Source organism: Chelonoidis abingdonii, chromosome 14 (assembly GCF_003597395.2).
Source record: "Chelonoidis abingdonii isolate Lonesome George chromosome 14, CheloAbing_2.0, whole genome shotgun sequence".
NCBI classification, from domain to species: domain Eukaryota; kingdom Metazoa; phylum Chordata; order Testudines; family Testudinidae; genus Chelonoidis; species Chelonoidis abingdonii.
This window is the reverse complement of record NC_133782.1, coordinates 18,661,090-18,683,527: the sequence shown is the minus strand read 5'-3', so window position 1 is coordinate 18,683,527 and position 22,438 is coordinate 18,661,090. Positions and strand designations below refer to the sequence as shown.

The 22,438-nt window shown below is 41.7% G+C and overlaps 1 protein-coding gene across 2 annotated transcripts in view; it reads left to right on the top strand.

Annotated features, from left to right (window-relative positions):
- The window catches only part of NCOA3 (nuclear receptor coactivator 3), a 179,439-nt gene that overhangs the window by 109,657 nt on the left and 47,344 nt on the right, over positions 1 to 22,438 (top strand). For both annotated transcript variants that reach the window (XM_075072275.1, XM_075072276.1), the window contains exons 3-5: positions 9,960 to 10,035; positions 20,034 to 20,160; positions 22,255 to 22,427. In XM_075072275.1, the coding sequence (XP_074928376.1) occupies positions 20,072 to 20,160; positions 22,255 to 22,427 (262 nt within the window). In that variant the 5' untranslated portion in view covers positions 9,960 to 10,035; positions 20,034 to 20,071. The remainder of the gene's footprint in view (positions 1 to 9,959; positions 10,036 to 20,033; positions 20,161 to 22,254; positions 22,428 to 22,438) is intronic.

Sequence of the window (22,438 nt, the reverse complement as noted above, 5' to 3'; positions counted from 1 at the left end):
AACTGGCAAAATGTATTGTTTCTCCCCTTGAGACCTCAAGGACAGATGAATTAGTCTCAAAAGATATATTGCGCCTTTCTTGTACAAAACAGTTTGTTATATTGCACCAAAGTGCTCTATTAAAGGCCATAGTAATTACCTATTTTCTGTTACCTATTTGCATAGCTTTGACATAGTGTACTGTCATATCCACAAAGCTATAGTTAAGGCTTCAGTGGTAGTTTCACTGTATGCTCCCTTTTTTTTCCAGGGATTTAGAACTAAGCTGTTCTAATTTGCATTGGTCTAACGATTAGCATTTATCTTGTATTTTATTGTCTTCTTAAATGCCTTATTAGCTATCTTTAAAGCACGGAATGAAAAGGGTTTTATGCATTTTTGCTGATCTATATAATTACAAAAAAAATCGGTAGCTAATTTGGATTTAACATACATTGGTTCATTTGCTATGAATTTATTTTTAAATTTCTAAAACAATCCCGTTATAGTCGCATTTCGTATAGCTGCTGTCTATGCCACAAGCAATACTGTAGCTGGTTAACAGTCTTACCTGTTCTATTAAAACTGTATCTAAGTTGGTAAAATCTCAATTTTTATCTCTTCCCTAAGACTGATGTGGCTGAAGTTTATCCTTCAGCTGCTACCACCATTTCTGCTCCAGATTCATGACCAACTTTCTTCTTCCACGAGTATATTGCTGTGGTCATGACCATTTCCCCATTTCTTTGAAATTGGCTACTCACTTCCCACATATGTTGAATATGATGATTACATCACACCCACCAGGTGATGTGGTCCTGGAGGTAACTTTTACATTAATCATGTGGTATCATTTTATTTATCTGAGCTCACATAAGTACTCCAGCAAGGTTATCTTCTGTTGTTTGAATTCTGAGACCGGGCTTTATATTATGTCATCCTCATTTAACCATTCCGTCTTTATCTCTAAAGAAAGTTTCTTTGCTTTAGCATTTTTAAAAGTTTTCTTCTGTCTTGTGACTGAAAACTGACTGTGGTCTTACATTTGATAATTGAGAGATATAAACTGAAGTTTATAGGTAATGGAATAGATCCTGTTACTGTAGGGTATAAATTCGTTATTTCTGTAGCTGAAGAAGGGTAATCTACTGAATGTAAGTATGTCAAGAAGTGTAATTAAATGAAAGCATACATAAAGATCTTCCTATATAAGTTGAATACCAGACTGTGTAAACAGTTTTGCTTTACTATTGAACACAGATACTTTGTAGACAGGAAGTGGAAGACTTATATGACGAAAGTGCTACTGGTGTTGTGAGATATAGCAGAGACATTGATTGTAGAGACTCAGGCACCAAGTTTTGAGAACTGGGGTGTACTGGTATAGAGTTCTCTGTTCTGCCTTGTAACCGGGCCAGGTGCCTCCTGTGTGCCTCTTTTAGTAGCCTACGGTCACGCTCGGTGCTTAATTTGTAATGAAAGAGGTGCCGGGACTCAAGCACTTTTTTTTTTTTTTTTTTTTTACATTGATAATGGATGCAGCAAGCCCATAGGTGCTGGGACTATTAACTGCAAAGCCTAGGGGTGCCAGGACTCAGTCCTGGCAAGCTCTGGCACAAATTAAGCACTGGTCACACTACCAGCAACCAACCTCAGTTTCTTCACCAAGGCTTTTTTTGGGTCAAAAATACCCCTCCTTGCAGGCTAGGTTTATTAATATAAAATAAACTGCAAATAAAACTCAAAATCCCCAAACCAATCTGTTCCTAAGTCCACACAACACAAGGTTTTGCTTCTTTCTCCTAGACTTTCAGCCTTGGGAGCTTTGCAATCCCTCCCTTGCATGATCATGATCTCTCCCAGGCATAGTCACTGACTCCACGGAAGTTCTGGGGCTGCAGCACTCACAGGAAAAAAATGATGGGTGCTGAGCACCCACTGGCAGCCCCTATCAGCGCCCCCTCACCCCTCCAGCACCTCCCGCCTGCCGGTGGGCCCTGCAGATCAGCACCTCCCTGCATCTGCCACCTGCTGTGATCAGCTGTTCTGCAGCGAGTGGGAGGCTGAGGAGGGAAGGAGCAGAATTGGGGAGGAAGGGGTGGAGTAGGGGCAGGGCCTGGGGCAGAGCTGGGGGTTGAGCACCCCACCGGCAGTTCAGAAAGTCGGTGTCTGTGCTCCCAGGCCTCTCTGCTTGGAGAGCCTTCCGCACTCTCTGCAGACCCTTCCACAGCTTACTGAGCTTCCCCTGTCCCCACTCCCTTTCTCTTCACTGTGGACTCCTGCTGCTCTTTATAGGACAATAATCCTGATCTCTCCCATGTGTGGCTCATTCTGTAATCAGGGGCAAGCCACTCTGTTACGTGTGGTAATTAGCTTAGTTTTATAGTGTCTGTAATAAAGGACACTAATACACTAAATGATGATCAAGTTTGAAATAAACCTACAACTTTTCGGATGGTGCACAATGCAATGGCCTTGCTCTGATCGAAGAGGAAGCTTCTGACTTTAGGATAAGAATAATGGAATTACACCTTGCAAGATGTGACAGTGTAGATTTTCAATAGCATGAGAATAGCCAGGTTTTAGTGAAAGAAAAGTTGTGTTTCAGTGAAATGATGAAGTCAATATTTAATACCTTTTATTATATCAGCTAAAAATATTTCACATAAACATAGAGTAATACTGATCCAAGTTATAATGTGCTCAGTCTTTTGATGTGTGGTAATATTTTACCATATTGAGTTTGATTAATTGGTTTAGTTTATCAACCAAAATTTCCATTTCTGTTCATTTTTTTACATTACTCTAGCTCTTTTCCGTGGAGTAGGACTTACAGTGCCTTAGTTAACCTTAGTAAAGACCATTCCAAGTTATCATTCCAGGAAGGTGGTCAGAGCAAATTAATGAAAATACTTATCTAGATAGTCTTTTTACACTGGAAAGACCTTCCTGTAGGCTTTATCAAAAACTGTAGTTATTCTGCACCACTAGTCTTCTTTCAGAAACTATATTCCATCTTTCCTTTTAGATTGGTCATGTGTTTACATTCTAGTCGTAGTCTACTTGGTCAAAATTGGAAGGCATAGACTGGTGCTACAACCAAACCAGTCACTTAGGGCTTGGCTACACTGGAGAGTTGCAGCGCTGGTGGTGGCTTTACAGCGCTGCAACTAACACACCATCCACACTTGCAAGGCACATCCACCGCTGTATCTCCCTGGATACAGCACTGGCTGTACTCTACCTCTGCCTGAGGAATAACGACTGCAGCGCTGGTGATGCCAGTGTGGCCACCAAAAGCGCTGTTATTGGCCTCCAGAGGAATTCGGAAGTATCCTAGAATGCCTGTCCAGCCACTCTGCTCATCAGTTCGAACTCTACTGCCCTGGCCTCAGGTGACCCGCCCTTTAAAAGCCCTTGGAATTTTAAAAATCCCCTTCCTATTTGCTCAGCCAGGTGTGGAGTGCAATCAATGAATCTTTCCAGGTGACCATGCCTCCACACACCAAACAAGCCCCAGCTTGGAGCAATAGCGAGTTGCTGGACCTCATCAGTGTTTGAGGGGAGGAAGCTGTGCAGTCCCAGCTGCGCACTAGCTGTAGGAATTACGATACCTATGGACAGATATCAAGGGATATGATGGAAAGGGGCCATGACTGGGACGCGCTGCAGTGCAGGGTTAAAGTGAAGGAGCTGCTGAGTGCCTATTGCAAAGCCCGTGAGGGAAATCGCCACTCTGGTGCTGCCCCCACTACCTGCCATTTTTACAAAGAGCTGGAAGCAATAGTTGGGCGTGACCCCACCGCCAATCTGAGGACGACGATGGACACTTTGTGGGGGGGTGAAGAGAAAACCAAGAGTGAGGGTACTGGGATGGAGGGAGACACCCCAGAGTCCCAGGAAGCATGCAGCCAGGAGCTCTTCTCAAGCCAGGAGGAAGGTAGCCAGTTGCAGCAGCCGGTACTTGGGCTTTGGTGGAGGACAAACAGGAGCTGGTTCCCCAGTAAGCAGCTTGTATTTCAGATGGAAATGTTTCGGGAGAGGAGGGAGGTCAGGGCTGCATGCATTGCATGCCTAGATGTGGAAAAGCCTATTGATATGGTCTATCACGTTGCGGAGTAATCGGCCTCGTAAATCTCTTCAAAAGTTTCTGCCAGAGCGTGGGCAATGCGCTTGCACAAGTTTATTGAGAGAGCCCTGTGGTCCTTGTCCCAGTCAGGCTAATGCATCCGCCGCCACTGTGCGCGAGGGGTGGGGGGACCATTGCTGCACACAGGCAAGCTGCATAGGGGCCAGGGCGGAATCTGCGTTGCTGTAGAGACGGCCTTCCACTCCTTCCCAGGTGACCCGCAGCAGCGAGATATCTTTCCAGGATCAGCTCCTGTGGAAATGTTGGAGAGTGTTCAGCTGTAGGTGCCGCCCTGCAGCTGTTTGCTTTTGCCAATGCACCAAAAACCCGCAGTGCAGCCAGAAGCAATCAGTCCCCCTTACTCACCATTCGGGGCTCCTATGGGTTATGTGCGCTCTCTTTGGCATGGGAAAATTATGCTATTGTGAAGACTGTAAACTCCTTCAACTGTGCTGAGAATAACTGTCTGAGTATAAACGATGCTGCCTCTGTTAACTGTTGCCTTTTTTGCCTTTCTACAAGCAACCTTGGACTTCTTGGATGCCAGTGTTATCAATCAGCTGAAAGACTCCAAAACCTCCAGAAGAAAGCCGCGAAAAAGCAAAAGACAACCTGCTGCAAGCAGAGTTATGGATCACTCTGCCAGAGAGAATCAAAAACTGCAGGACTGGGAGGGAAAGAAAGCAGGATCCGCCAGAGAATGCAGCGGCCCAGGAAGAAAAGCACAAAGCAGCTGATAAGCATCCTGGTGCGCCAAGTGGACTCTATACCAGGCGGCTCGTTAAGACATTCAGGCAGGAGCACCACCGAGCTGGCCCCCACGCCCGGTGCCAAAAGCTCTTTACTTGTGCCCCAATGTCACTCACAAACCCCCTTCTCCGCATCCAGGTTCTTACCACCATCAGACTGCCTCCAACACCTGTACATTCACCAAACAGCCCTGAGAACTTATGACCCTTTGCCCTCTGCAAATCAACCCCATCACCATGCAGTATAGCATCCTGAAGTGCAGCAGTCATTGCACAGCACTCCAGACCGACATATTCAAACCTGTGACTGTACAGTTCTCTCACCACACCCCCCTGCCCTTTTAGGTTCCCAAAAATGTTGTGAGTCTGTCAATAAAAGTAATTTTCTTTTAAAAATGAGTTTCTTGGCTTTGAAAACAGTCTTTATTATTGCAGAAAGAAAAAAAGATACTTTAGCCCAGGACAGAAACAGGCATTGCAAATCAGCTTAGGAAAAACAGATTCCTACTAACATGTAACCACTGCACTTTCACTCCCGTGCAAGGCACCAAATTACTGTTGGCCTTCAGCCTCAAATTCATCCCTCAAGGCATCTCTAATCCTTGAAGCCCTGTGCTGGCCCTCTCTAGTAGCCCTGCTCTCTGGCTGTGCAATTCAGCCTCCAGGCGTTGAACCTCAGAGGTCTATGCCTGACTGAATGTTTCACCCTTCCCTCACAAATATTATGGAGGGTACAGCACGCAGGATATAAGCTACAGGATGCTGCTTTCCGCCAAGTCTAGCTTCCCATACAGAGAATCTCCAGCACCCTTTAAACGGCCAAAAGCACACTCTACAGTCATTCAGCACCGGCTCAGCCTATAGTTGAACGGTCCTTGCTCCTGTCAAGCTTCCCTGTATACGGTTTCATGAGCCAAGGCATTAATGGGTAAGCGGGTTCTCCAAGATCACAATGAGCATTTTGACGTCCCCTACTGTGATCTTCCAGTCGGGAAAAAAAGTCCTGGCCTGCATCTTCCTGAACAGGCCACTGTTCCGAAAGATTGCGTGCCTCATGCACCTTCCAGCCAGCCTGTGTAATGTCAATGAAACACCCACGGTGATCCGCAGCGCCTGGCCTGGAGAACCATAGAGAAATACCCCGTCCGATTAACGTACTCGTATGCTAGGTGGGGTGGTGCCAGAATAGGAATATGCGTCCCATCTGTCGCCCCACCACAGGGAAACCCATTTGTGCAAAGCCATCCAAAATGTCCTGCACGTTCCTCAGAGTCACGGTTCTTCTTAGCAGGATGTGATTAGTGGCCCTGCAAACTTGCATCAAAACAATCCCAGCGGTCGACTTTCCCACTCCAAAGTCGTTCCCGACCGATCGGTAGCTGTCTGGAGTTGCCAGCTTCCAGGCTGCAGTTGCCAGCTTCCACTTCTCCACCGGCAGGGCAGCTCTCAATCTCATGTCCTTGCGTCGCAGGGTGGGGGCGAGCTCAGCACAGTGTCCCATGAAAGCGACTTTTCTCATCCGAAAGTTCTGCAGCCACTGCTCGTCATCCCAGACTTGCAGGACGATGTGATCCCACCACTCAGTGCTTGTTTCCCGAGCCCAAAAGCAGCGTTCCACGGTGCTGAGCATTTCCGTGAATGCCAGCAGCAATTTCGTGTCGTACGCGTCAGGCGACTCGCTATCATCGTCGGACTCCTCATCACTTTGGATCATAAGGAATAGCTCAACTGCCAAACGTAATGTCCTGGCGAGACTCATCAACATACTCCTCAACAGTTCGGGCTCCATTTCCCACAGAAATCGCGCTGCACAGAAACCGTTGAGAGAGTCAAGATGATGCCAAACGTGGACGGAAAAACAGGGATTGCTGGGATGTGAAACGATGCATCACGGGGCGTTCGGACAGGAAGCAGAATGACCCACATCCTCTGCCCCCTTCCCACAACGCACGGTGCCAAAATGGGACGAGGTGCTCTGTGGGATAGCGGCCCATAATGCCCCACTTCCAGCAGCGCTGCAAATGTGGCCACACTGCAGCGCTTTCCCTACACAGCTGTACAAAGACAGCTGTAACGCCCAGCGCTGCACACGTGCAAGTGTAGCCAAGCCCTTACTTCAGGCATACCACCAAAGTTGCTGTGCCCCGAAACTTTGATATATAGGGGTTCTTTTTTTATTATTTTCTGTGATGCAGTGGATTTGATGTTCCATAGAGTGCACCCTCTGCCTACAAACAGGATTTATAAAACTGCTTCCCCAACAAAAAATGAAAATGATTTGATCAAAATGTATTTCTTTATTGTACCTAGACTTGCAACACAGCAGCGTGGAAGTCAGCTTAAACCAATCTTTGGGCTATGTGACTGTTTTCTCTTTCAGCCCACCTATCAGCCACATATTTCTTTCTGGTTATCAGTAATGACTGACAGGATGGGGCATAGTCACAGAAATAGATAGCTCATAGATAACTGTGTATTAAATTCTTTTAAACGATACAATTAGTGAATGAAGCATAAATGTTACTAAATCTATATATTCTGTCTTGAATGGCCCATATCACTAATGGTGTGAATATGCTGAAAATGGGAATGGTAGGTAGACAATAACTGAAAATTGGTTAATCTGTATACACAGTTTACTGTTAAAGCTTTTAACTTGCTTTGTGATAGCTGGGCCTTTTGCCTGCATACCATTTATGAACAAAAGTCACCAAAGCTTCAGATTTAATCTAAAATGATCTAGAATTAATTGTAAGCAATTTAAGTGACAGTTTTCAAACTGCTTCATAGTGTGGACCACTGCTTAATACATGTTCAGTTTTTCCATTTTCAATCTCATAACAGCTGTATGGTAATTTCAACAGTCGCTTAAATGGAAAATTAATATGTGCAAAGCATTTAACACTTTAGCTGTCTTAATGTGACCTGAGCAGTTGAGCATTTCAAAACTATTCATTTTTTTTAGAACATTTTTTGAGATTTCAGATCTCTTCCATAAGATGACTTCTTTTGTAAGTGACTCTCTGTCCACCCTGTCCAGTCCGTGTCAGGGGTTCAGATGTTCAGCGGGATTTCTTTTGGTGATTAGGCAAACTATATCACTACTTGCACGGATTTGCCTGCAAGAACATCAGTTATTGCAGGATTCTGGTTTTCCAAATTGATTTGAGATTGATGACTATGGTGACTTCATAATCACTTAACAAAATCAAAATTTGACTTAAAATTTAGAAATTTTAATATTAATCTCTAAAATAATTAATGATGTCTTGACAAACCTATTTGGTCATCTGCAGGTAAATTGCACTTTTCATTTTCTTCATACGGTCTCTCCAGTAGAGAACTTCTATAAGTAGTCTCTGTAGCCCTTTTTGGGGGGTAATAATCATGCCATTTGAAGGTTGAATATAGTCAAGTAATAAGGTTGATTTGAGTTTTTACTGAGATGCCCATCTGAAGGGCTTCATTTTCTTTAACATTCAAATGTAATTAAGGGTTTTTGATGGAGCATCTTGCTTAGCAGTATTATGAATTATTTTTTTTCTCTTTTTTTTGGTCTTCATTCTAGTTTCTGTGATTAGTAGAGGTTGATTTAGCATAAAATGCTATTACAAAGGTGTTTAATTAGGAGACAATTTACTTCTGACGCTTATTCTTATGTGACCACATTGTCAGTCACCCCTCTAATTGGTAAGTCTGTTCATATGAATAAAGCTATAGTCAGTATTGTCAAAGAAGTGGTTAAAACAGCAGACAACTTCATACACACCTAGCTGATCTGAAAGGCTTCAGTTTAATTTCTTAAGAAATGATCTGCTTGGACAAGGCTCTTCACCTGACTACTAGTGATTATCTACTAAGTAGTCTGAGTAGAAGTATCAATTTTGAAACTCTTGATTTTGGATAGGACTATAGTGTGTACTTTTACATGTGAATGCCTCATAAATATTTCCCAAGAGCAATTTATTTTTCTAATTAGCTTCAACAGCCTCTGCTTTACATAATGCTTCAAGCAGTTTTCAATAAATCAGTTCAATCATGCAGCTGTTGTTTGAAACTTTTCCTTAAGTTATTGTAATTCTGAATAGAGATCCAGAAATGCTCACTAATTAGTACACTTAATCATACCTTGTACAACGTGCACCACAAAATGGATTATTCATTCTCAGAACTTCACAGCAAAACTAGGCAGTAGGAACTTGACAATGTATCCTTTTTTCTTCTTTTGAAAATATTTGCTGTTCTTGCATGATACAGAAGGCAGTGTGCTCATGTACAGGTAGGGTGACCAGATAGCAAATGTGAAAAATCGGGACAGGGGGCGTGGGGTAATAGGAACCTATATTAAAAAAAGACCCAAAAATCGGGACTGTCCCTATAAAATCGGGACATCTGGTCACCCTATGTACAGGGAAGATGTGTCTGTACACTCAGTTTTTACTTACTGATCATAAGTTACAAAAATTCTCATTTTGACCTGGAACTTTCCATGCTTAGTCTTGGATGTGTGTTTTGAATGAGAATTAAAACTAAATAATCGGCTGTAGCAATTATCTTTTCTGAATGAAGGAAAAGAAGATGTTTCAACTTTAAAAGGAATTTTAAGACTTCTTTTGTACACTGATAATTCAACAGGGATGAACTTTTAAAATGACAAACTTCACAAGTGGGTAGACTGTCCTATGTACGAGAATTTAATATATTTTTAAAATGATGTAGTTGTAAACAGTTGTAACATCGGTTTGTTATTTTGTGTATGTAGTAAGTGGTAGAGTCGAAAACCTGTGGAGTTATGAAGAGAGCATCCCAGATGGCTTCTTTCTTTTCCTTTTTAAAAAATGTAAAGGAGAAAAAATAAAACATAACTTATTTTAATGTACTATTAGAGATGCAACATAAACTTTGGAATTGCAAAATTAAATGTTCCAATTACAATGTGATCTTGTCCAGCAATTACAGTAAATAATAGCAACAGCTGTGAAGCAGGTTTAAAACTGGAAATCTCCAGATTAGAATAAGTAAAATGTTTTTAAAAATTTTAACTTTAATATTAACTATACAATTAAAAGAAGCAATATTTATCCATAGGCTTTCTTTTCCAGGAGGTGATTTACAATGATTACTGATCCTGATGGTCCACTGAAAAGTCTTCTCTGCTTGAATGTGTGTTAAGGACAAGTAAGTGACTGCTTTCAAATCCTGGCTATATACAGCTGAAAAATTATTCCTTCTTCCTCATTTAAAGCTATGAAATTCAGGTGTAACTACAAAAAGACCATAAAGGTTGTACTCATAAAATTTAACCAGTTGACTGCTGCCAGAAAGTATCCTAGAAGTGCAATTTCCTGTAGAATCTTATCCAAATACATAGAACATCTGTATCCATGGTTATCTAAAACTATGCAAATTGTTTTCTGTTATATGAATAATATTTTGAGTCAGTGTCACTGGAAAACTATGGTGCTATTATTTACCCATACTTGTTTTCAAAGGAAGTGTGGAGCAAGGAATGGAATTTCTTAATGGACTTTCCAATGATTCTCACTACATTAGATTATTAAATCAAAGTTGAAAGACATGACTTATGAGATTGTGGGGTTTTTTTTGGTTTTTTTTGTTAACAAATTGAAATCTTACAATTTAGATCTTAATGGGCTAGTTTGAGTTATATCACCTTTTTTTAGAGGGGTGAATTGTTTAATATTTGTATTGAAATAAAAATTAAAAATAAGCTGGTGTTCCTAGGGATTGGATGAAAAGTATCTATTTGATTCTTCGCAATTGGCCATAACTGGAACGGTGACAGCCTTGCTGTGCCTTCTTCACTCTGAATTTTTTAAATGTTAGAACAGTCTACTTACTATAATACTATATGGTACAAATCCATATTTCTAGTAAAGTGCGTAATATAATTTTAAAATTCTTATCCGTCTATAAAGTAGCAATTTTGTGTGCATAAATAACCACTTTCCTGCACAAATTAAACCTTTATAACAAAACCATTTGCAGTTTTTTGGTTTGAAAATATTTTCCTCAGTAGTTATTGTCAATTGCATGACTACAAAATAAATAAATAAATAAAGCTGAAACTACCAAGCTCAACATTTTGTACTCCTGTTAGTTGAAAACTACCATGTTGTTTTAACCTTTTAATTTTTGTGCATATCATATTGCTTTTTGGGGGGGGCGAGGCGTGTGTTCTGCCAATTGTATTGTAAATGTACTGTGCATGAAGTTAGGGAAAGTTATCTTGTATGTTTTAGTAGTATATTTAATGAAATGTTTCTTAAATCTTAACAAACCATAAGCCAAAAAAAATGTTCAGGTGGGCAGTTCTTTGAAAAATGCCCCACTGAAGGCAATGGGGTTGCACAGATGCAACTGAGGGAAGAATTTTCCCTGTAGAATCCTACTGGTTAGCACTGCTGAAGCATGTGCCAAAAAGAAGCTATCATGCTGTAGCTCACAGGTTGAGTTTACAGGACTGGCTGGCAGTTGCAAATTTTATTTTGCTAGTAAATTGAGAATGTTTTGATTTGTATTCAAACACACATTTGAAACTCTCAATGTCATTTTTTCAGAGGCACTTTTCAAAGTAATGCCTCACTTCAATAAAATTTCTTTTTTTAAAAAAGTAAAGTACTTGTAGTAATTGCACCATCATATTTGATGGATAAACATCTTTCTCTCTGTGTTTTTAATTTGTGATTTTTGCATTAATAACTCACTGCATAATTGGTTCTGTTGCTAAGGTCTCTTGTAGCTTGAAGAATAGTGCAGAGTAGTTATTAAGAGTTTGCATGGTAGGTTCCTATACAGCAGAAAGCAGCCTTTGTGGGCTTGGTTCAGAAGCTGCAAAGCCTTCTTCCAAGCCTCCTTAAGGGTAATGGTAATATTGGTAGGGAAAGGAAAAGTCATACACAGACAATGTTTCAGGCTTATGTCTGGAGAAATTGCCAGAAGCTTTATGGCCCCCAAGTAAGTGATAGATATGCTATGATAGGGAGGTGAGGAGCTCTGCTTAAACAAATTCTCTTCTCTTCTTTCTTCCTTCCCCAATAATCCAAGCATTGTAGTTTAAGAAAAACATCCTCCTTTTTTAAAACTACCTGAATAGACATAGTGTTACATACTCTGTAATTCTTTCCTCTTGAGGTTTTTCAAATAACACATAAAGTGTGTATATTTTTCTATTTAATTAAATTACTAGTTTTCATTTATAGCAACATGGGTATATACTACTATTAAGTAATACTGAAATCAAAGGATATTTCTATTATAAATTCTAAATGGCTAAATTCAATCCTGTTACCATATCAACTTCTAAACTACATCACGCTGAAATTTTAAAATTTTGTATCCAGGCTATGTTCAGCAATTTAAAACATTTTAAACAGTTTTGGTAGCTTGTTTAAATTAAGAAATGTGCACTGTGGTTCTGACTTGTTTGTTGTGCCCACTCCCTTCCTGAGCTATCCTCAACCCTTTATCTTATTTTAAGCGCTTCCTCTCTTTCCATAGCAGCTTCTAGCACTGCAGCAGTATGCTTCTGCCTTGGAATGCAGTTGCTGGGAGAACAGCACCAAACCTAGTGTGTGTATGTGCCACCTGCTCAAGGACACTTGATTCCTTCATAGCGATGTGGATTATAGACCTAGGACCTTATGGATGAGAGTGTTGAGGGTGACCTTCAGATAACTCTAATCCTAGATTTTTGCACGATCATACTGTGTATATAAATCACTTTTTTAAAATTGAAGCTTCTTGTTTATTCAGATGAGCCAAACTAACTTCCTAACGTGTTTTTTTTAATCTGCAGTTTAGCTGAAGTAAATACTATTCATGTATATACTTGATGATATTCTGCCATCTAGTGGCAATTTGACAATTCATAATTTGTTTTTCTTGGGCACATACGAGTTGTCACTGTTTTAAATGTATTTTATTTTATAAATGTACCATATATGAGCATCTGGTTGAAAAAGAATGAAGTTCCTCATGTTTGCTCTTTCACAGTCATAAAACATTGGGATTTGCCTCCACTAATTTGACATGGTATGTCAAATAGGTAGCTGTAAACTATTTTGAATCAGAATTTGGAGCATAAATGTTTCCTGGCTTATTGTCAGTGGAGTCTTTGGCCACATTTGTGTGTTTAGACATCTTTTGGGAATAGTTTTATTTTGAGCTATACTATGTTTGTATTGATCTTTTTTTACTGCCCTTTAATTTTTTAAATTCCTGCTCTAATCTGCTATGTAGTTTTGAAGTAATTCCTTTCCAGTCAAAATGAATGCATCAATTGGTGGTGGTGTTTGTAAATATTAGTTTACTATAATATTTTGTAAGTGTGTTAAGCAGTGTAGTGGTGTTCATATTAACACATAGAGAGCTTGTATGTAAACAGATATATATCTTTTTTAACTATATACAGTACATTTACAGCAATCTAGAGCCTTCTTCTAGTTGGAGCCAGATAATTCTCTGTTCTGAGCAGCAATCAGAGATCTGCCTTGCTGTGTGAAGAATGACTTTTGAACTCTCCATCCACAGCCAACATTCTAACATAACAATAGCAACTGCTCCACACAATAATTTTGTTGTGTATCCCTATCCTCTCAATTTACTTAGCAAGAACAAGAACAGACAGTGTTGTGGTTTCACAGAAGCAAAAAGCAAAAGACAAGTCAGTCGAGGTTAGTACATCAGAAGCAATACACCTTCCCCTTCCCCACCCCCTTGTCCTGGAAGCATTTAGTGTAGTCTCATAATAACTCAGTTTTTGGTTCCCATTCTATCTTTCTGTTTCATCTCCTAAACATATAGAAGAAATCCAGTTGCAAGAGAATAAGAAGTGTGGATGATGCCAGGGATAGGGTCTGGTGTGTGAAACGGGAGAGGAAGAGCATCAAGGAGAAATCCCTAGTTGGAGGGACTTCACAGCTAGTCTCTTCTAGGTCTGTCCCCCTTCGTTTCCAACAGTGTTGACTTTGCAGCTGTTCCATAAATCTCCTCCAGCCCTGGAAACCTTTGTATCAGCGGCTTGCACTTGTGTGAAAACTGGACTGCTGGTGGATTGGCTCAACACAAATAGTGGTTCTTGGCAAGTGGATTCTTCAGACCCAATTTTTTTTCCAGGAGATTTGGCAGCATCTGGGCTGTGTCCCTCTCAGGAATTGTCATTTGATTTTTTTTTTTTTCTTTGATCTCCTTTATTCCTTTCCTCTGTGCGGAAATTGATTTATATTCTGGCATTGATTGAGAGATCTTTACCTGCTTGGTGCTTTGAGATGGAGCCATAATACTGACTGTAATGACTGTTTCTGGACAGGACGGGAAAAGGGAGGACTACAAGGGCTTGTCTTCGCTACCAGGGTAAGTCGACCTAAGTTGCGCTACTCCAGCTATATGAATAACGTAGCTGGAGTCGACATAGCTTAGGTTGACCTACTCCAGTGTTTTTGCTGTGTGGATGGGAGATGCTCTCTCGTTGACAGGCCTTAATCTTCAGGGAGCTGGAGTACCAGGGTTTACCAGAGAGCTCTCTGCCATCAATTTAGTGGGTCTTCACTAGACCTGCTAAATCGGCACCCACTGCATCGATTGCAGCAACATCGATCTCCCCAGTAGCGAAGACATGAGGTGAAATCCTGATTAACTGAAATCAATGCAAATTTTCATTCATGGTTCCTGTCTTTGAAGAACATAGTCAAAATGAATACAAATAAAGAACAAAATATGAGTTCTTAGGGTTTATAATACTTAGAGCACACCAAAGTTTTAACTATAGCAGGGCTCATATCAGTGCTTTAAAAATAGTTGTATAGATAGATGGCACTGTGAGGTTGTGGCTCACATTCCCAAGCTGGGGTGTGGGGGAATTCTGAGCCTGAGCTGTAAATTCAAAGCGCTGTCTATTTTTAGAGTGGTAGCACAAGCCCCACTAGCCTGGTCTGTCGACCCAGGCTGGGAGGCTTACTTCCCTGGGCTGTGTAGATGTATCCTTAGTGATTTGTGTTTCTTATATATGTGCTTTTTAACAGTGCCATCCTTCTGCGTGTAAATCTTACCATTCTTCTGTGTATGTTGGTAGTAATGTAATTTCTTGTCATATCTTGTGCAATGCAAATAGTGCCTATACAATGAGAATGTTTTGGCTAAATAATATGGTCATGAACTACAATAATTACTGACTGTATTTTGATTTCCAGTTATAATAGATGATGATGCACTGGGAACTCAATAGTGAACGCAGTTCATTATGCTATAAAAGCAATTTCAGTAATACAAGCTTTAAATCAGATAAATGTATTGATTTGAGGCACACAAAACTACACAGATCCAAACTGTCTTGCAAGAGTTAGTGAAATGACTACACTTCTTTAAGCAGACTTTGGTTTGACCTTTGCTGGAAGAGAAATGTGCCAGAGAGTAGAGTCAATCCAAAGAAAGGAATAGGTCTTGACATGTTGAGGTAGATGTTTTATTTGCCCTGCTAGAAGCAGGATACCAGATATAACATGAAATATTGGCTTTAATAGTTTAAGACCTGTTAAATGATACTTGAATAAAATAATTGATTTAGAGATCTGACACCATAGGGTAAAATTTTGAAAGAGATGCACAGATTTTACTTTGCCATTTCCATTAAATCACCAGAAGTTATACTAAACCCCTTACTCTAATGCTTCTCCTCCCTCCGTGTGACACTTTCCATCTAAGTTTCCTTTGCAGAACAGAAATGTGAGAGGACCCAAAGGATGCATAGAAATCTATTATTGTTGGTAGATGGACAGTTAACTGTGAAACACTCTCTTTGATAGTATATGCTAATTCTCCTTCAGGTGATTGTGCTCATATATATTCCACTGCTAGTGTTTGTGTGCCCAGTGCACTTGTCAAGAGACTTTTGCTTGCAGTATCAATAGGTGATGCATGTGCCCCAGTGCTGTCAAGCAAAGGCATACCAGGGATGTCATGGTTGCCTCCCTCTCAGTTCATTCTCATTGCCTGTGGTGAGAGTTGGAGCTCCCTGTAGCATTTGCTTCAGGTAGCCCGATTTCAGAACTTTAATGTATATAGTTATAGTTAATATTTAGTGGTAGTAACTTAATTTAGTTATTTGGGTAGATGTAGCTGTGTATTACGTGTGGGTGTATGGGTGCACCAGAGCTGGAGAACTTTGTCTAGAAGTACTCAGGGGGTAGCACTCATGCCCTATGACCATAGCTCCTCCCTGGGCCGTACAAGGGCAGCGCCTCCCTGACCCCCTCAGTTCCTTCTCGCCGCCTGTGGCTAGAGTCATCGGTCCCGTCTGAGGCAGCACTATCGAGACTGGCTCCTTTCGTGGTGTTGAGGCCAGGGTCTTCACCCATGCTGAATCCTCCTTCCTCTCTTCAGTAGATTCAGTGTGTTTTGGTTCCACCAGCACTGTCAATGAACATTGTTTCATCGCTGTTAGTCATCTTTCTGACCAATTATGCCAGCAGTGATCACTTTGTTGGCTTTCCGCATGCCCCAACCCTCACTTCCTTTGGATCCTAATGTGTCCCCAAAAACCCAGGCCACATAGAATCCTGACAGGAACTGCTTCTCCCTGTTTTGAGGAGGCTTATGTTTCTTCTTCAGACTCAGAAAGGAGGAACCTGTCTCACCTTCGAGATCCTTTAGATCACCTTGCAGGTCTTTATTGCTACAAAACCTAAACTACAGGACTAGTCTTCCTATAGGGAAGTCCCAGCACCCTGTCCTGCTGAGCCAGGGCCCTCAAGCCTCCTCCAGTGCCTGTGCGCGCGCGTACACACACACACACACACACACACACACACACACACACACCCCCCCCCCCCCCCCCCCCCCCCCCCCCCCGCAGAAAGACACTGACTCTGAAATCAGCTCTGTGTAGGAAGACTCCACTTGGGAGTTGCCCAGCACTCAACTGCACACCTCCTCTGGAGTGTAAACGCAAAATTGTATTGTCTTTCACTGCATACCCCTCCCTCAATGTGCAGGGAAGATATGCACAACTTCTCCCCCGCCCCTTCTCTGTTATGAATTGCACAAACTGGTTTAAAGGAAATAAAACAAGTTTATTAACTACAAAGGATAGATTTTAAGTGATGTTAAGGGTTAGCAAACAGATCAAAGCAGTTTACTGAGCAAATAAAACACATGCACAAACTAAGCTCAGTACACTAAAGAAACTGATTATTTTAGGCATTTGTTTCACAGGCCAGACATCTTTTCCAGCCTGGGCTCAGCTCTTCTCCCTTCCTCAGTCCTTGTTTCTTAGATCTTCCAGCAGTCATTGTGGGTGGGCATGGGATTCAGTGAAGACGGAACCCTGATTAACTCACTTCCCTGCCTTAAATAGGATTTACATATGGCGGGAATCCTTTGTTGCCCAGTTTGGTCTCCATCTCTTTTGTGGAAAAATACTAGCAGGCCAAGATGGGGTCCAGTAGCAGGGGTGGGGCAGGGGCAGGGATAGCTCAGTGGTTTGAGCATTGGCCTGCTAAACCCAGGGTTATGAGTTCAATCCTTGAGGGGGCCATTTGGTGAACTGGGGCAAAAAATCTGTCTGGGAATTGGTCCTGCTTTGAGCAGGGGGTTGGACTAGATGACTTCCGGAGGTCCCTTCCAACCCTAATATTCTATGATTCTATGACATGATCACATGACCCTTCAGTGTCAAAGCACCATCCTAGGAAGCTTTTCAGGAAGGTGGGAGGATTAGTATCTTCAAAGTCCTATTGTCCTGCCTAATGGCCCATCTTGGCTAATTGCCTACTGTCTGATGGCCATTCCCCAGGTGCAATCAATATTCCTAACTTCAGATACAGAAATGATACATGCATACAAATAGGATAATCACATTCAATAAATCATAACCTTTCCAATGATATCTCACATTACCCATCTTGTGTAAAACACATCTTAGGCCATATTCATATCACAACAATATCTCTGTGAAGAATATGGGGCGTAGTGTCACACTGAGGTATCTGTTGCACCTGAAATCATCATGCCTTTCAATTAGTTCCATGGGGGTTCATGTGACTTCTGTTTTCTGCACTGCATCCACCACTAGATGGGTTTTCCACTTTCTCTCACCTCTTTTTCTGAGTCTCTTGAAAGATATACTCAACGTTTACCCTCCTGTGTCTGATCCTGCATCTGTATGGGATCTCAACTGAGTTATCTCCAAACTCCTAGGGCCCCCCCTCGAGCCTATGGCTTCCTCCTCACTATTGTTGTTGTATCCAAAAACAGCTTTTCTGGTGGCAATCACTTGTGCTAGGAGGGTTTCAGAACTTCAGGCTCTCCTGGGTGAGCCTCCTTTCACGGTTTTGCATAAAGACAAGATTTCTTTTAGGCCACACCCTTAGTTTATGCCTGAGGTAATGTCAGCTTTCCACCTGAATCAAATATTCATTTTCTGTGTGTGTTTTGTTTTTTTCCAAAACCCCATTCTTCTAAAGATGGAAAAACGCTTCAGACCTTGGATGTTTGTAGAGCTTTGGCAATCTAACTGGATGATTCTAGATTCTTCAGGACTACCCCCAGGCTTTTTGTAGTTTATGATGAGTCACCGATAATTCTATCAGTGTCATCTCAGTGAATTGCACACTGAATTTCTGACTGCCGTAAGTGCTGCTACAATCTTGCTAAGTCTCTATTCCACCAAGAAAAACAGCTCCGGGCTCAGTCCAGTTCATTATCCTTTCTGAGCAATGTTCCAATAGTTGATGCCTTCTGAGTAGTGATTGTGTCAGCTGTACTTACTTTTTTTCTCATTACACCATCACTTAAGCCACTCGTGATCGTGCCAACTTTAGTGTTACAATCTCTGTTCATATGATCCAAGATTCCTCCTCCATTGTAAGGGGGGAGGGATAGCTCAGTGGTTTGAGCATTGGCCTGCTAAACACAGGGTAGTGAAGGCAGGGAGCTGGATTCAATCATCTTTCAGGGTCCCTTCCAGTTCTGTGAGATAGGTATATCTCCATATATATATAAAGGGAACTGCTGAGTCACCTGCAGTGGAATGTATATGTGCACAATCACTCGAAGGGGGGGAAAAGTGTACTTGTCTTGTTTTTTGAGATACGTTGTGCACATATACATTCCCTGACCCTCCCACCTTTCCCACTGCTTCAGACATCACATATAGCACTGCAAAGTAACGGAGAGGAAGGTGGCAACCACAAACTTTTTTATGCTCTCAGCTGACAGCATGAGGAGAGCATGCACTGCATAGTGGTGCTGGAGAGAAATGTCTCCAACTCAAGTGCTCTGAGCACACAGGCACCCGCAGTGAACTGTATATGTGCACAACACACCTCAAAGAGCAACAGTTACTGTACAGGTAAGTAAACATTTTTATAGAATATGTGATTTGTTGACAGAATGAGAATTGTTTTGGAGAATATTTAAAACACATGTTCTGCACCTGTGGTTAGCATAGCTGTTTAATGATCCAGTGTTTTGTGAGCCAAAAATTACTTTTTATCTAAAGGCACTTCTTAGTTAGCTCTGAGTGTAACTTCCTTATTGCTCCCTGGAAAACACTTATTAACTAAGATGGTGATTTAATGGCCAGAGTCAGAGGGTATGTAACAATTGTGGTAACATTTCTATCTTGACAGTGATATTTTATGCATCTGTTGCTGAAGAAACTGTTGATTCCTATGTCCTAGATTTTTTCCAGCAAGTGGTACGGATCTGGGAGACGTGTGGTTGTGGGTTTTTGTTTTTTGGTTTTTTTTTTTAAATATGGATTGTGTATACTGCTCTGGTTATATAGTGCTTGGAAAGTATGTTGTATCTGAGCATGTGCAGTAATCTACAGTATTTTTTTCTTAGCAATAATTTGACCACATGATATTTTTTGAGCTCCTCAAGCTTTGATCCTCCAAGTTCTTGTATCATGTAGAGCAGTAAGTGGTGATTGATAGTTAAAGCAATATATTACACATTGGTCCCAAAAATATCATGCATCGTGGTGTGACTAAAATTTTGCAGGGCTGCTATAAATTATGACTTAGTGCTTATCTGGATAGTCTCACTGTAAAATGGATAAAGAATACTGTAAAACAATTTATTTTAATTGTCTAAAATATCTTGAGAGAGCATCATCAGTTTGATGCCTTTTTTTTTTTTTTTTTACACTTCAGTTGCTGATGTAACCTCAGTTTGCTGTTGCTGAGTCAAAATGAGTGGACTGGGAGAAAACTCCTTGGACAGCTTGACCAGTGAGTCAAGGAAACGCAAGCCATTACCCTGTAATGCCCCAGGACCAGGGTACAGTAAACACATTTTCCTCACTGTTTTTATTAGATTTTTCATAATAAAATTATAATAGTGCAGCGTGGTGTTTTGTTTTTAGGTTTTAATTGAAAAGAATATTAAAAGAGTTTTGCTATTCATTTATATTCAGTTGATAAAATCCTTTAAGGGACTCCCTGCAAGTACCTCCACACTTACCCTCATGCCAGAAGCTCTGAATGTTCCCCATAGCCCCCTCTTCCATATGCCAAGGTGCTCTGTGTACCCCATGTTCTCCCCCCTCCCCATGCCATGTTAGGGGCTCTTTGTGTGCCCATATCCTTCCCCCATGCTCTGTGTGCACCTCCATTCCCCCTTTTCCTCCTGTGCCTGAGTCTCTGTGTTTGCCCCTATATCAAAGTCCTGCATTGTCTTCCCCATGCAGGATTCTCTGTGTGCCTCCTCCCTTCCCCTCATGGTAGGATTTCTGTATTTCCCCCTGTTCTTAGCGCACACACCCAGTCCCCATTTTCCCTTCCTCGCATCTAGGGCACTACCAAATTCCCAGCCATGAAAAACGCACCATGGACCGTGAAATCTGGTCTCCCCTCCCTCCCTTCAAAATCTGGTCTTTTGTGTAGTTTTACCCTATACTATACATATTTCACAGGGACCAGCGTTTCTCAAACTGGGAGTCCTGACCTAAAAGGCGGTTGCGGGGGGTGGGGTGGGGGTGTCGCAAGGTTATTTTAGGGGAAATCGTGGTATTGCCACCTTTACTTCTGTGCTGCTGCCTTCAGAGCTGGGTGGTGGCTGCTGACCGAGGACCCAGCTCTGAAGGAAGCAGTACAGAGGTAAGGGTGGCAATACCATACCATGCCATCCTTCCTTCTGGGCTGCTGTTGGCAGCAGCTCTGCCTTCAGAGCTGGGGGCTCCCAGCCAGCAGCCTCCGCTCTCTGTCCACCCAGCTCTGAAGGCAGTGCAAAAGTAAGGGTGGCAATACCATACCATGCCATCCTTCCTTCTGGGCTGCTGTTGGCAGCAGCTCTGCCTTCAGAGCTGGGGGCTCCCAGCCAGCAGCCTCCGCTCTCTGTCCACCCAGCTCTGAAGGCAGTGCAAAAGTAAGGGTGGCAATACCACGATCCCCTAAAATAACCTAGTGACCCTCTTCTCCTCCCTCTCCCCAACCTCCTTTTGGATCAGGATTCCTACAAGTACAACACCATGAAATTTCAGATTTAAATAGCTTAAATAATGAAATTTACAATTTTAAAAATCCTATGATCATGAAATTGACCAAAAATGGACCGTGAATTTGGTAGGGCCCTACTCATAGCCACTCCTCCCTCTCCAGGTTGCTGACACAAACCCCTAGTCACTGTCCCCATTTTCCACATTTCCCTGGATCCCTACGTTCTCCTCCCCATCTCCATTGCCTCCTAGATTCCTACTTCCACACCCAGCCGCCTAGGTCCTCCCTGCTACTTGTAAGGCGTTCTTATTTCTGTGATAATCCAAACTACAGGCTGTCCCCATGCAGCCAGTTAAGATGCTGCTTCTGGTATGTGTAGACAGCCACCAGGGGCAGCAGAGAGATTCTTCTGCCTGCAACACCAGTCACTCTGGAAGCCCCGATTTTCCTGTGAAATAAGCTTTTCTGGTGGTCTGATCTACCTTAAAATCAATATACTTGTGCCCACTGATATCTAGAACATTTCCTGAAATTCTGGAATTGATGGGTGCAGTGTTCCAAAGTTATTGTATTACTGACAGAGAAGTGCCATTGAATTAGATGTAAAACTTTGCTTGGCCAATAAGCTATAAACAAAACGGTGCTGCAGCTTTTTCCACCTTAAAATGCCTATATAATACAAATATATTAGTTTTGTAATAGCTGGAATTTTCATTTTATTCAATAAGAAAATAACTACAACAGTTATTCTTGGAATAATAATCTTGTCATAATCTCTGAAGATACATTCCTTTATATGGTTCTGTAAAAACCTACAGGTGTAAATTGACGAGATGAATGTCCATTAGCTAAATTTACGTGATAAGTGGTATCTGAAATGCATCAAAGATGACAGTGTGATCATAGTTCTTGTTTAAATGCTGCTTCTTGTTCCTAGTCTGATCTGCAATGGTGAGAAACGCCGACGTGAGCAGGAAAGCAAATATATTGAGGAGTTAGCTGAGCTGATATCTGCTAATCTGAGTGACATTGACAATTTCAATGTCAAACCAGATAAATGTGCAATTTTAAAGGAAACTGTAAGACAGATCCGGCAGATAAAGGAACAAGGTAAGGATTTC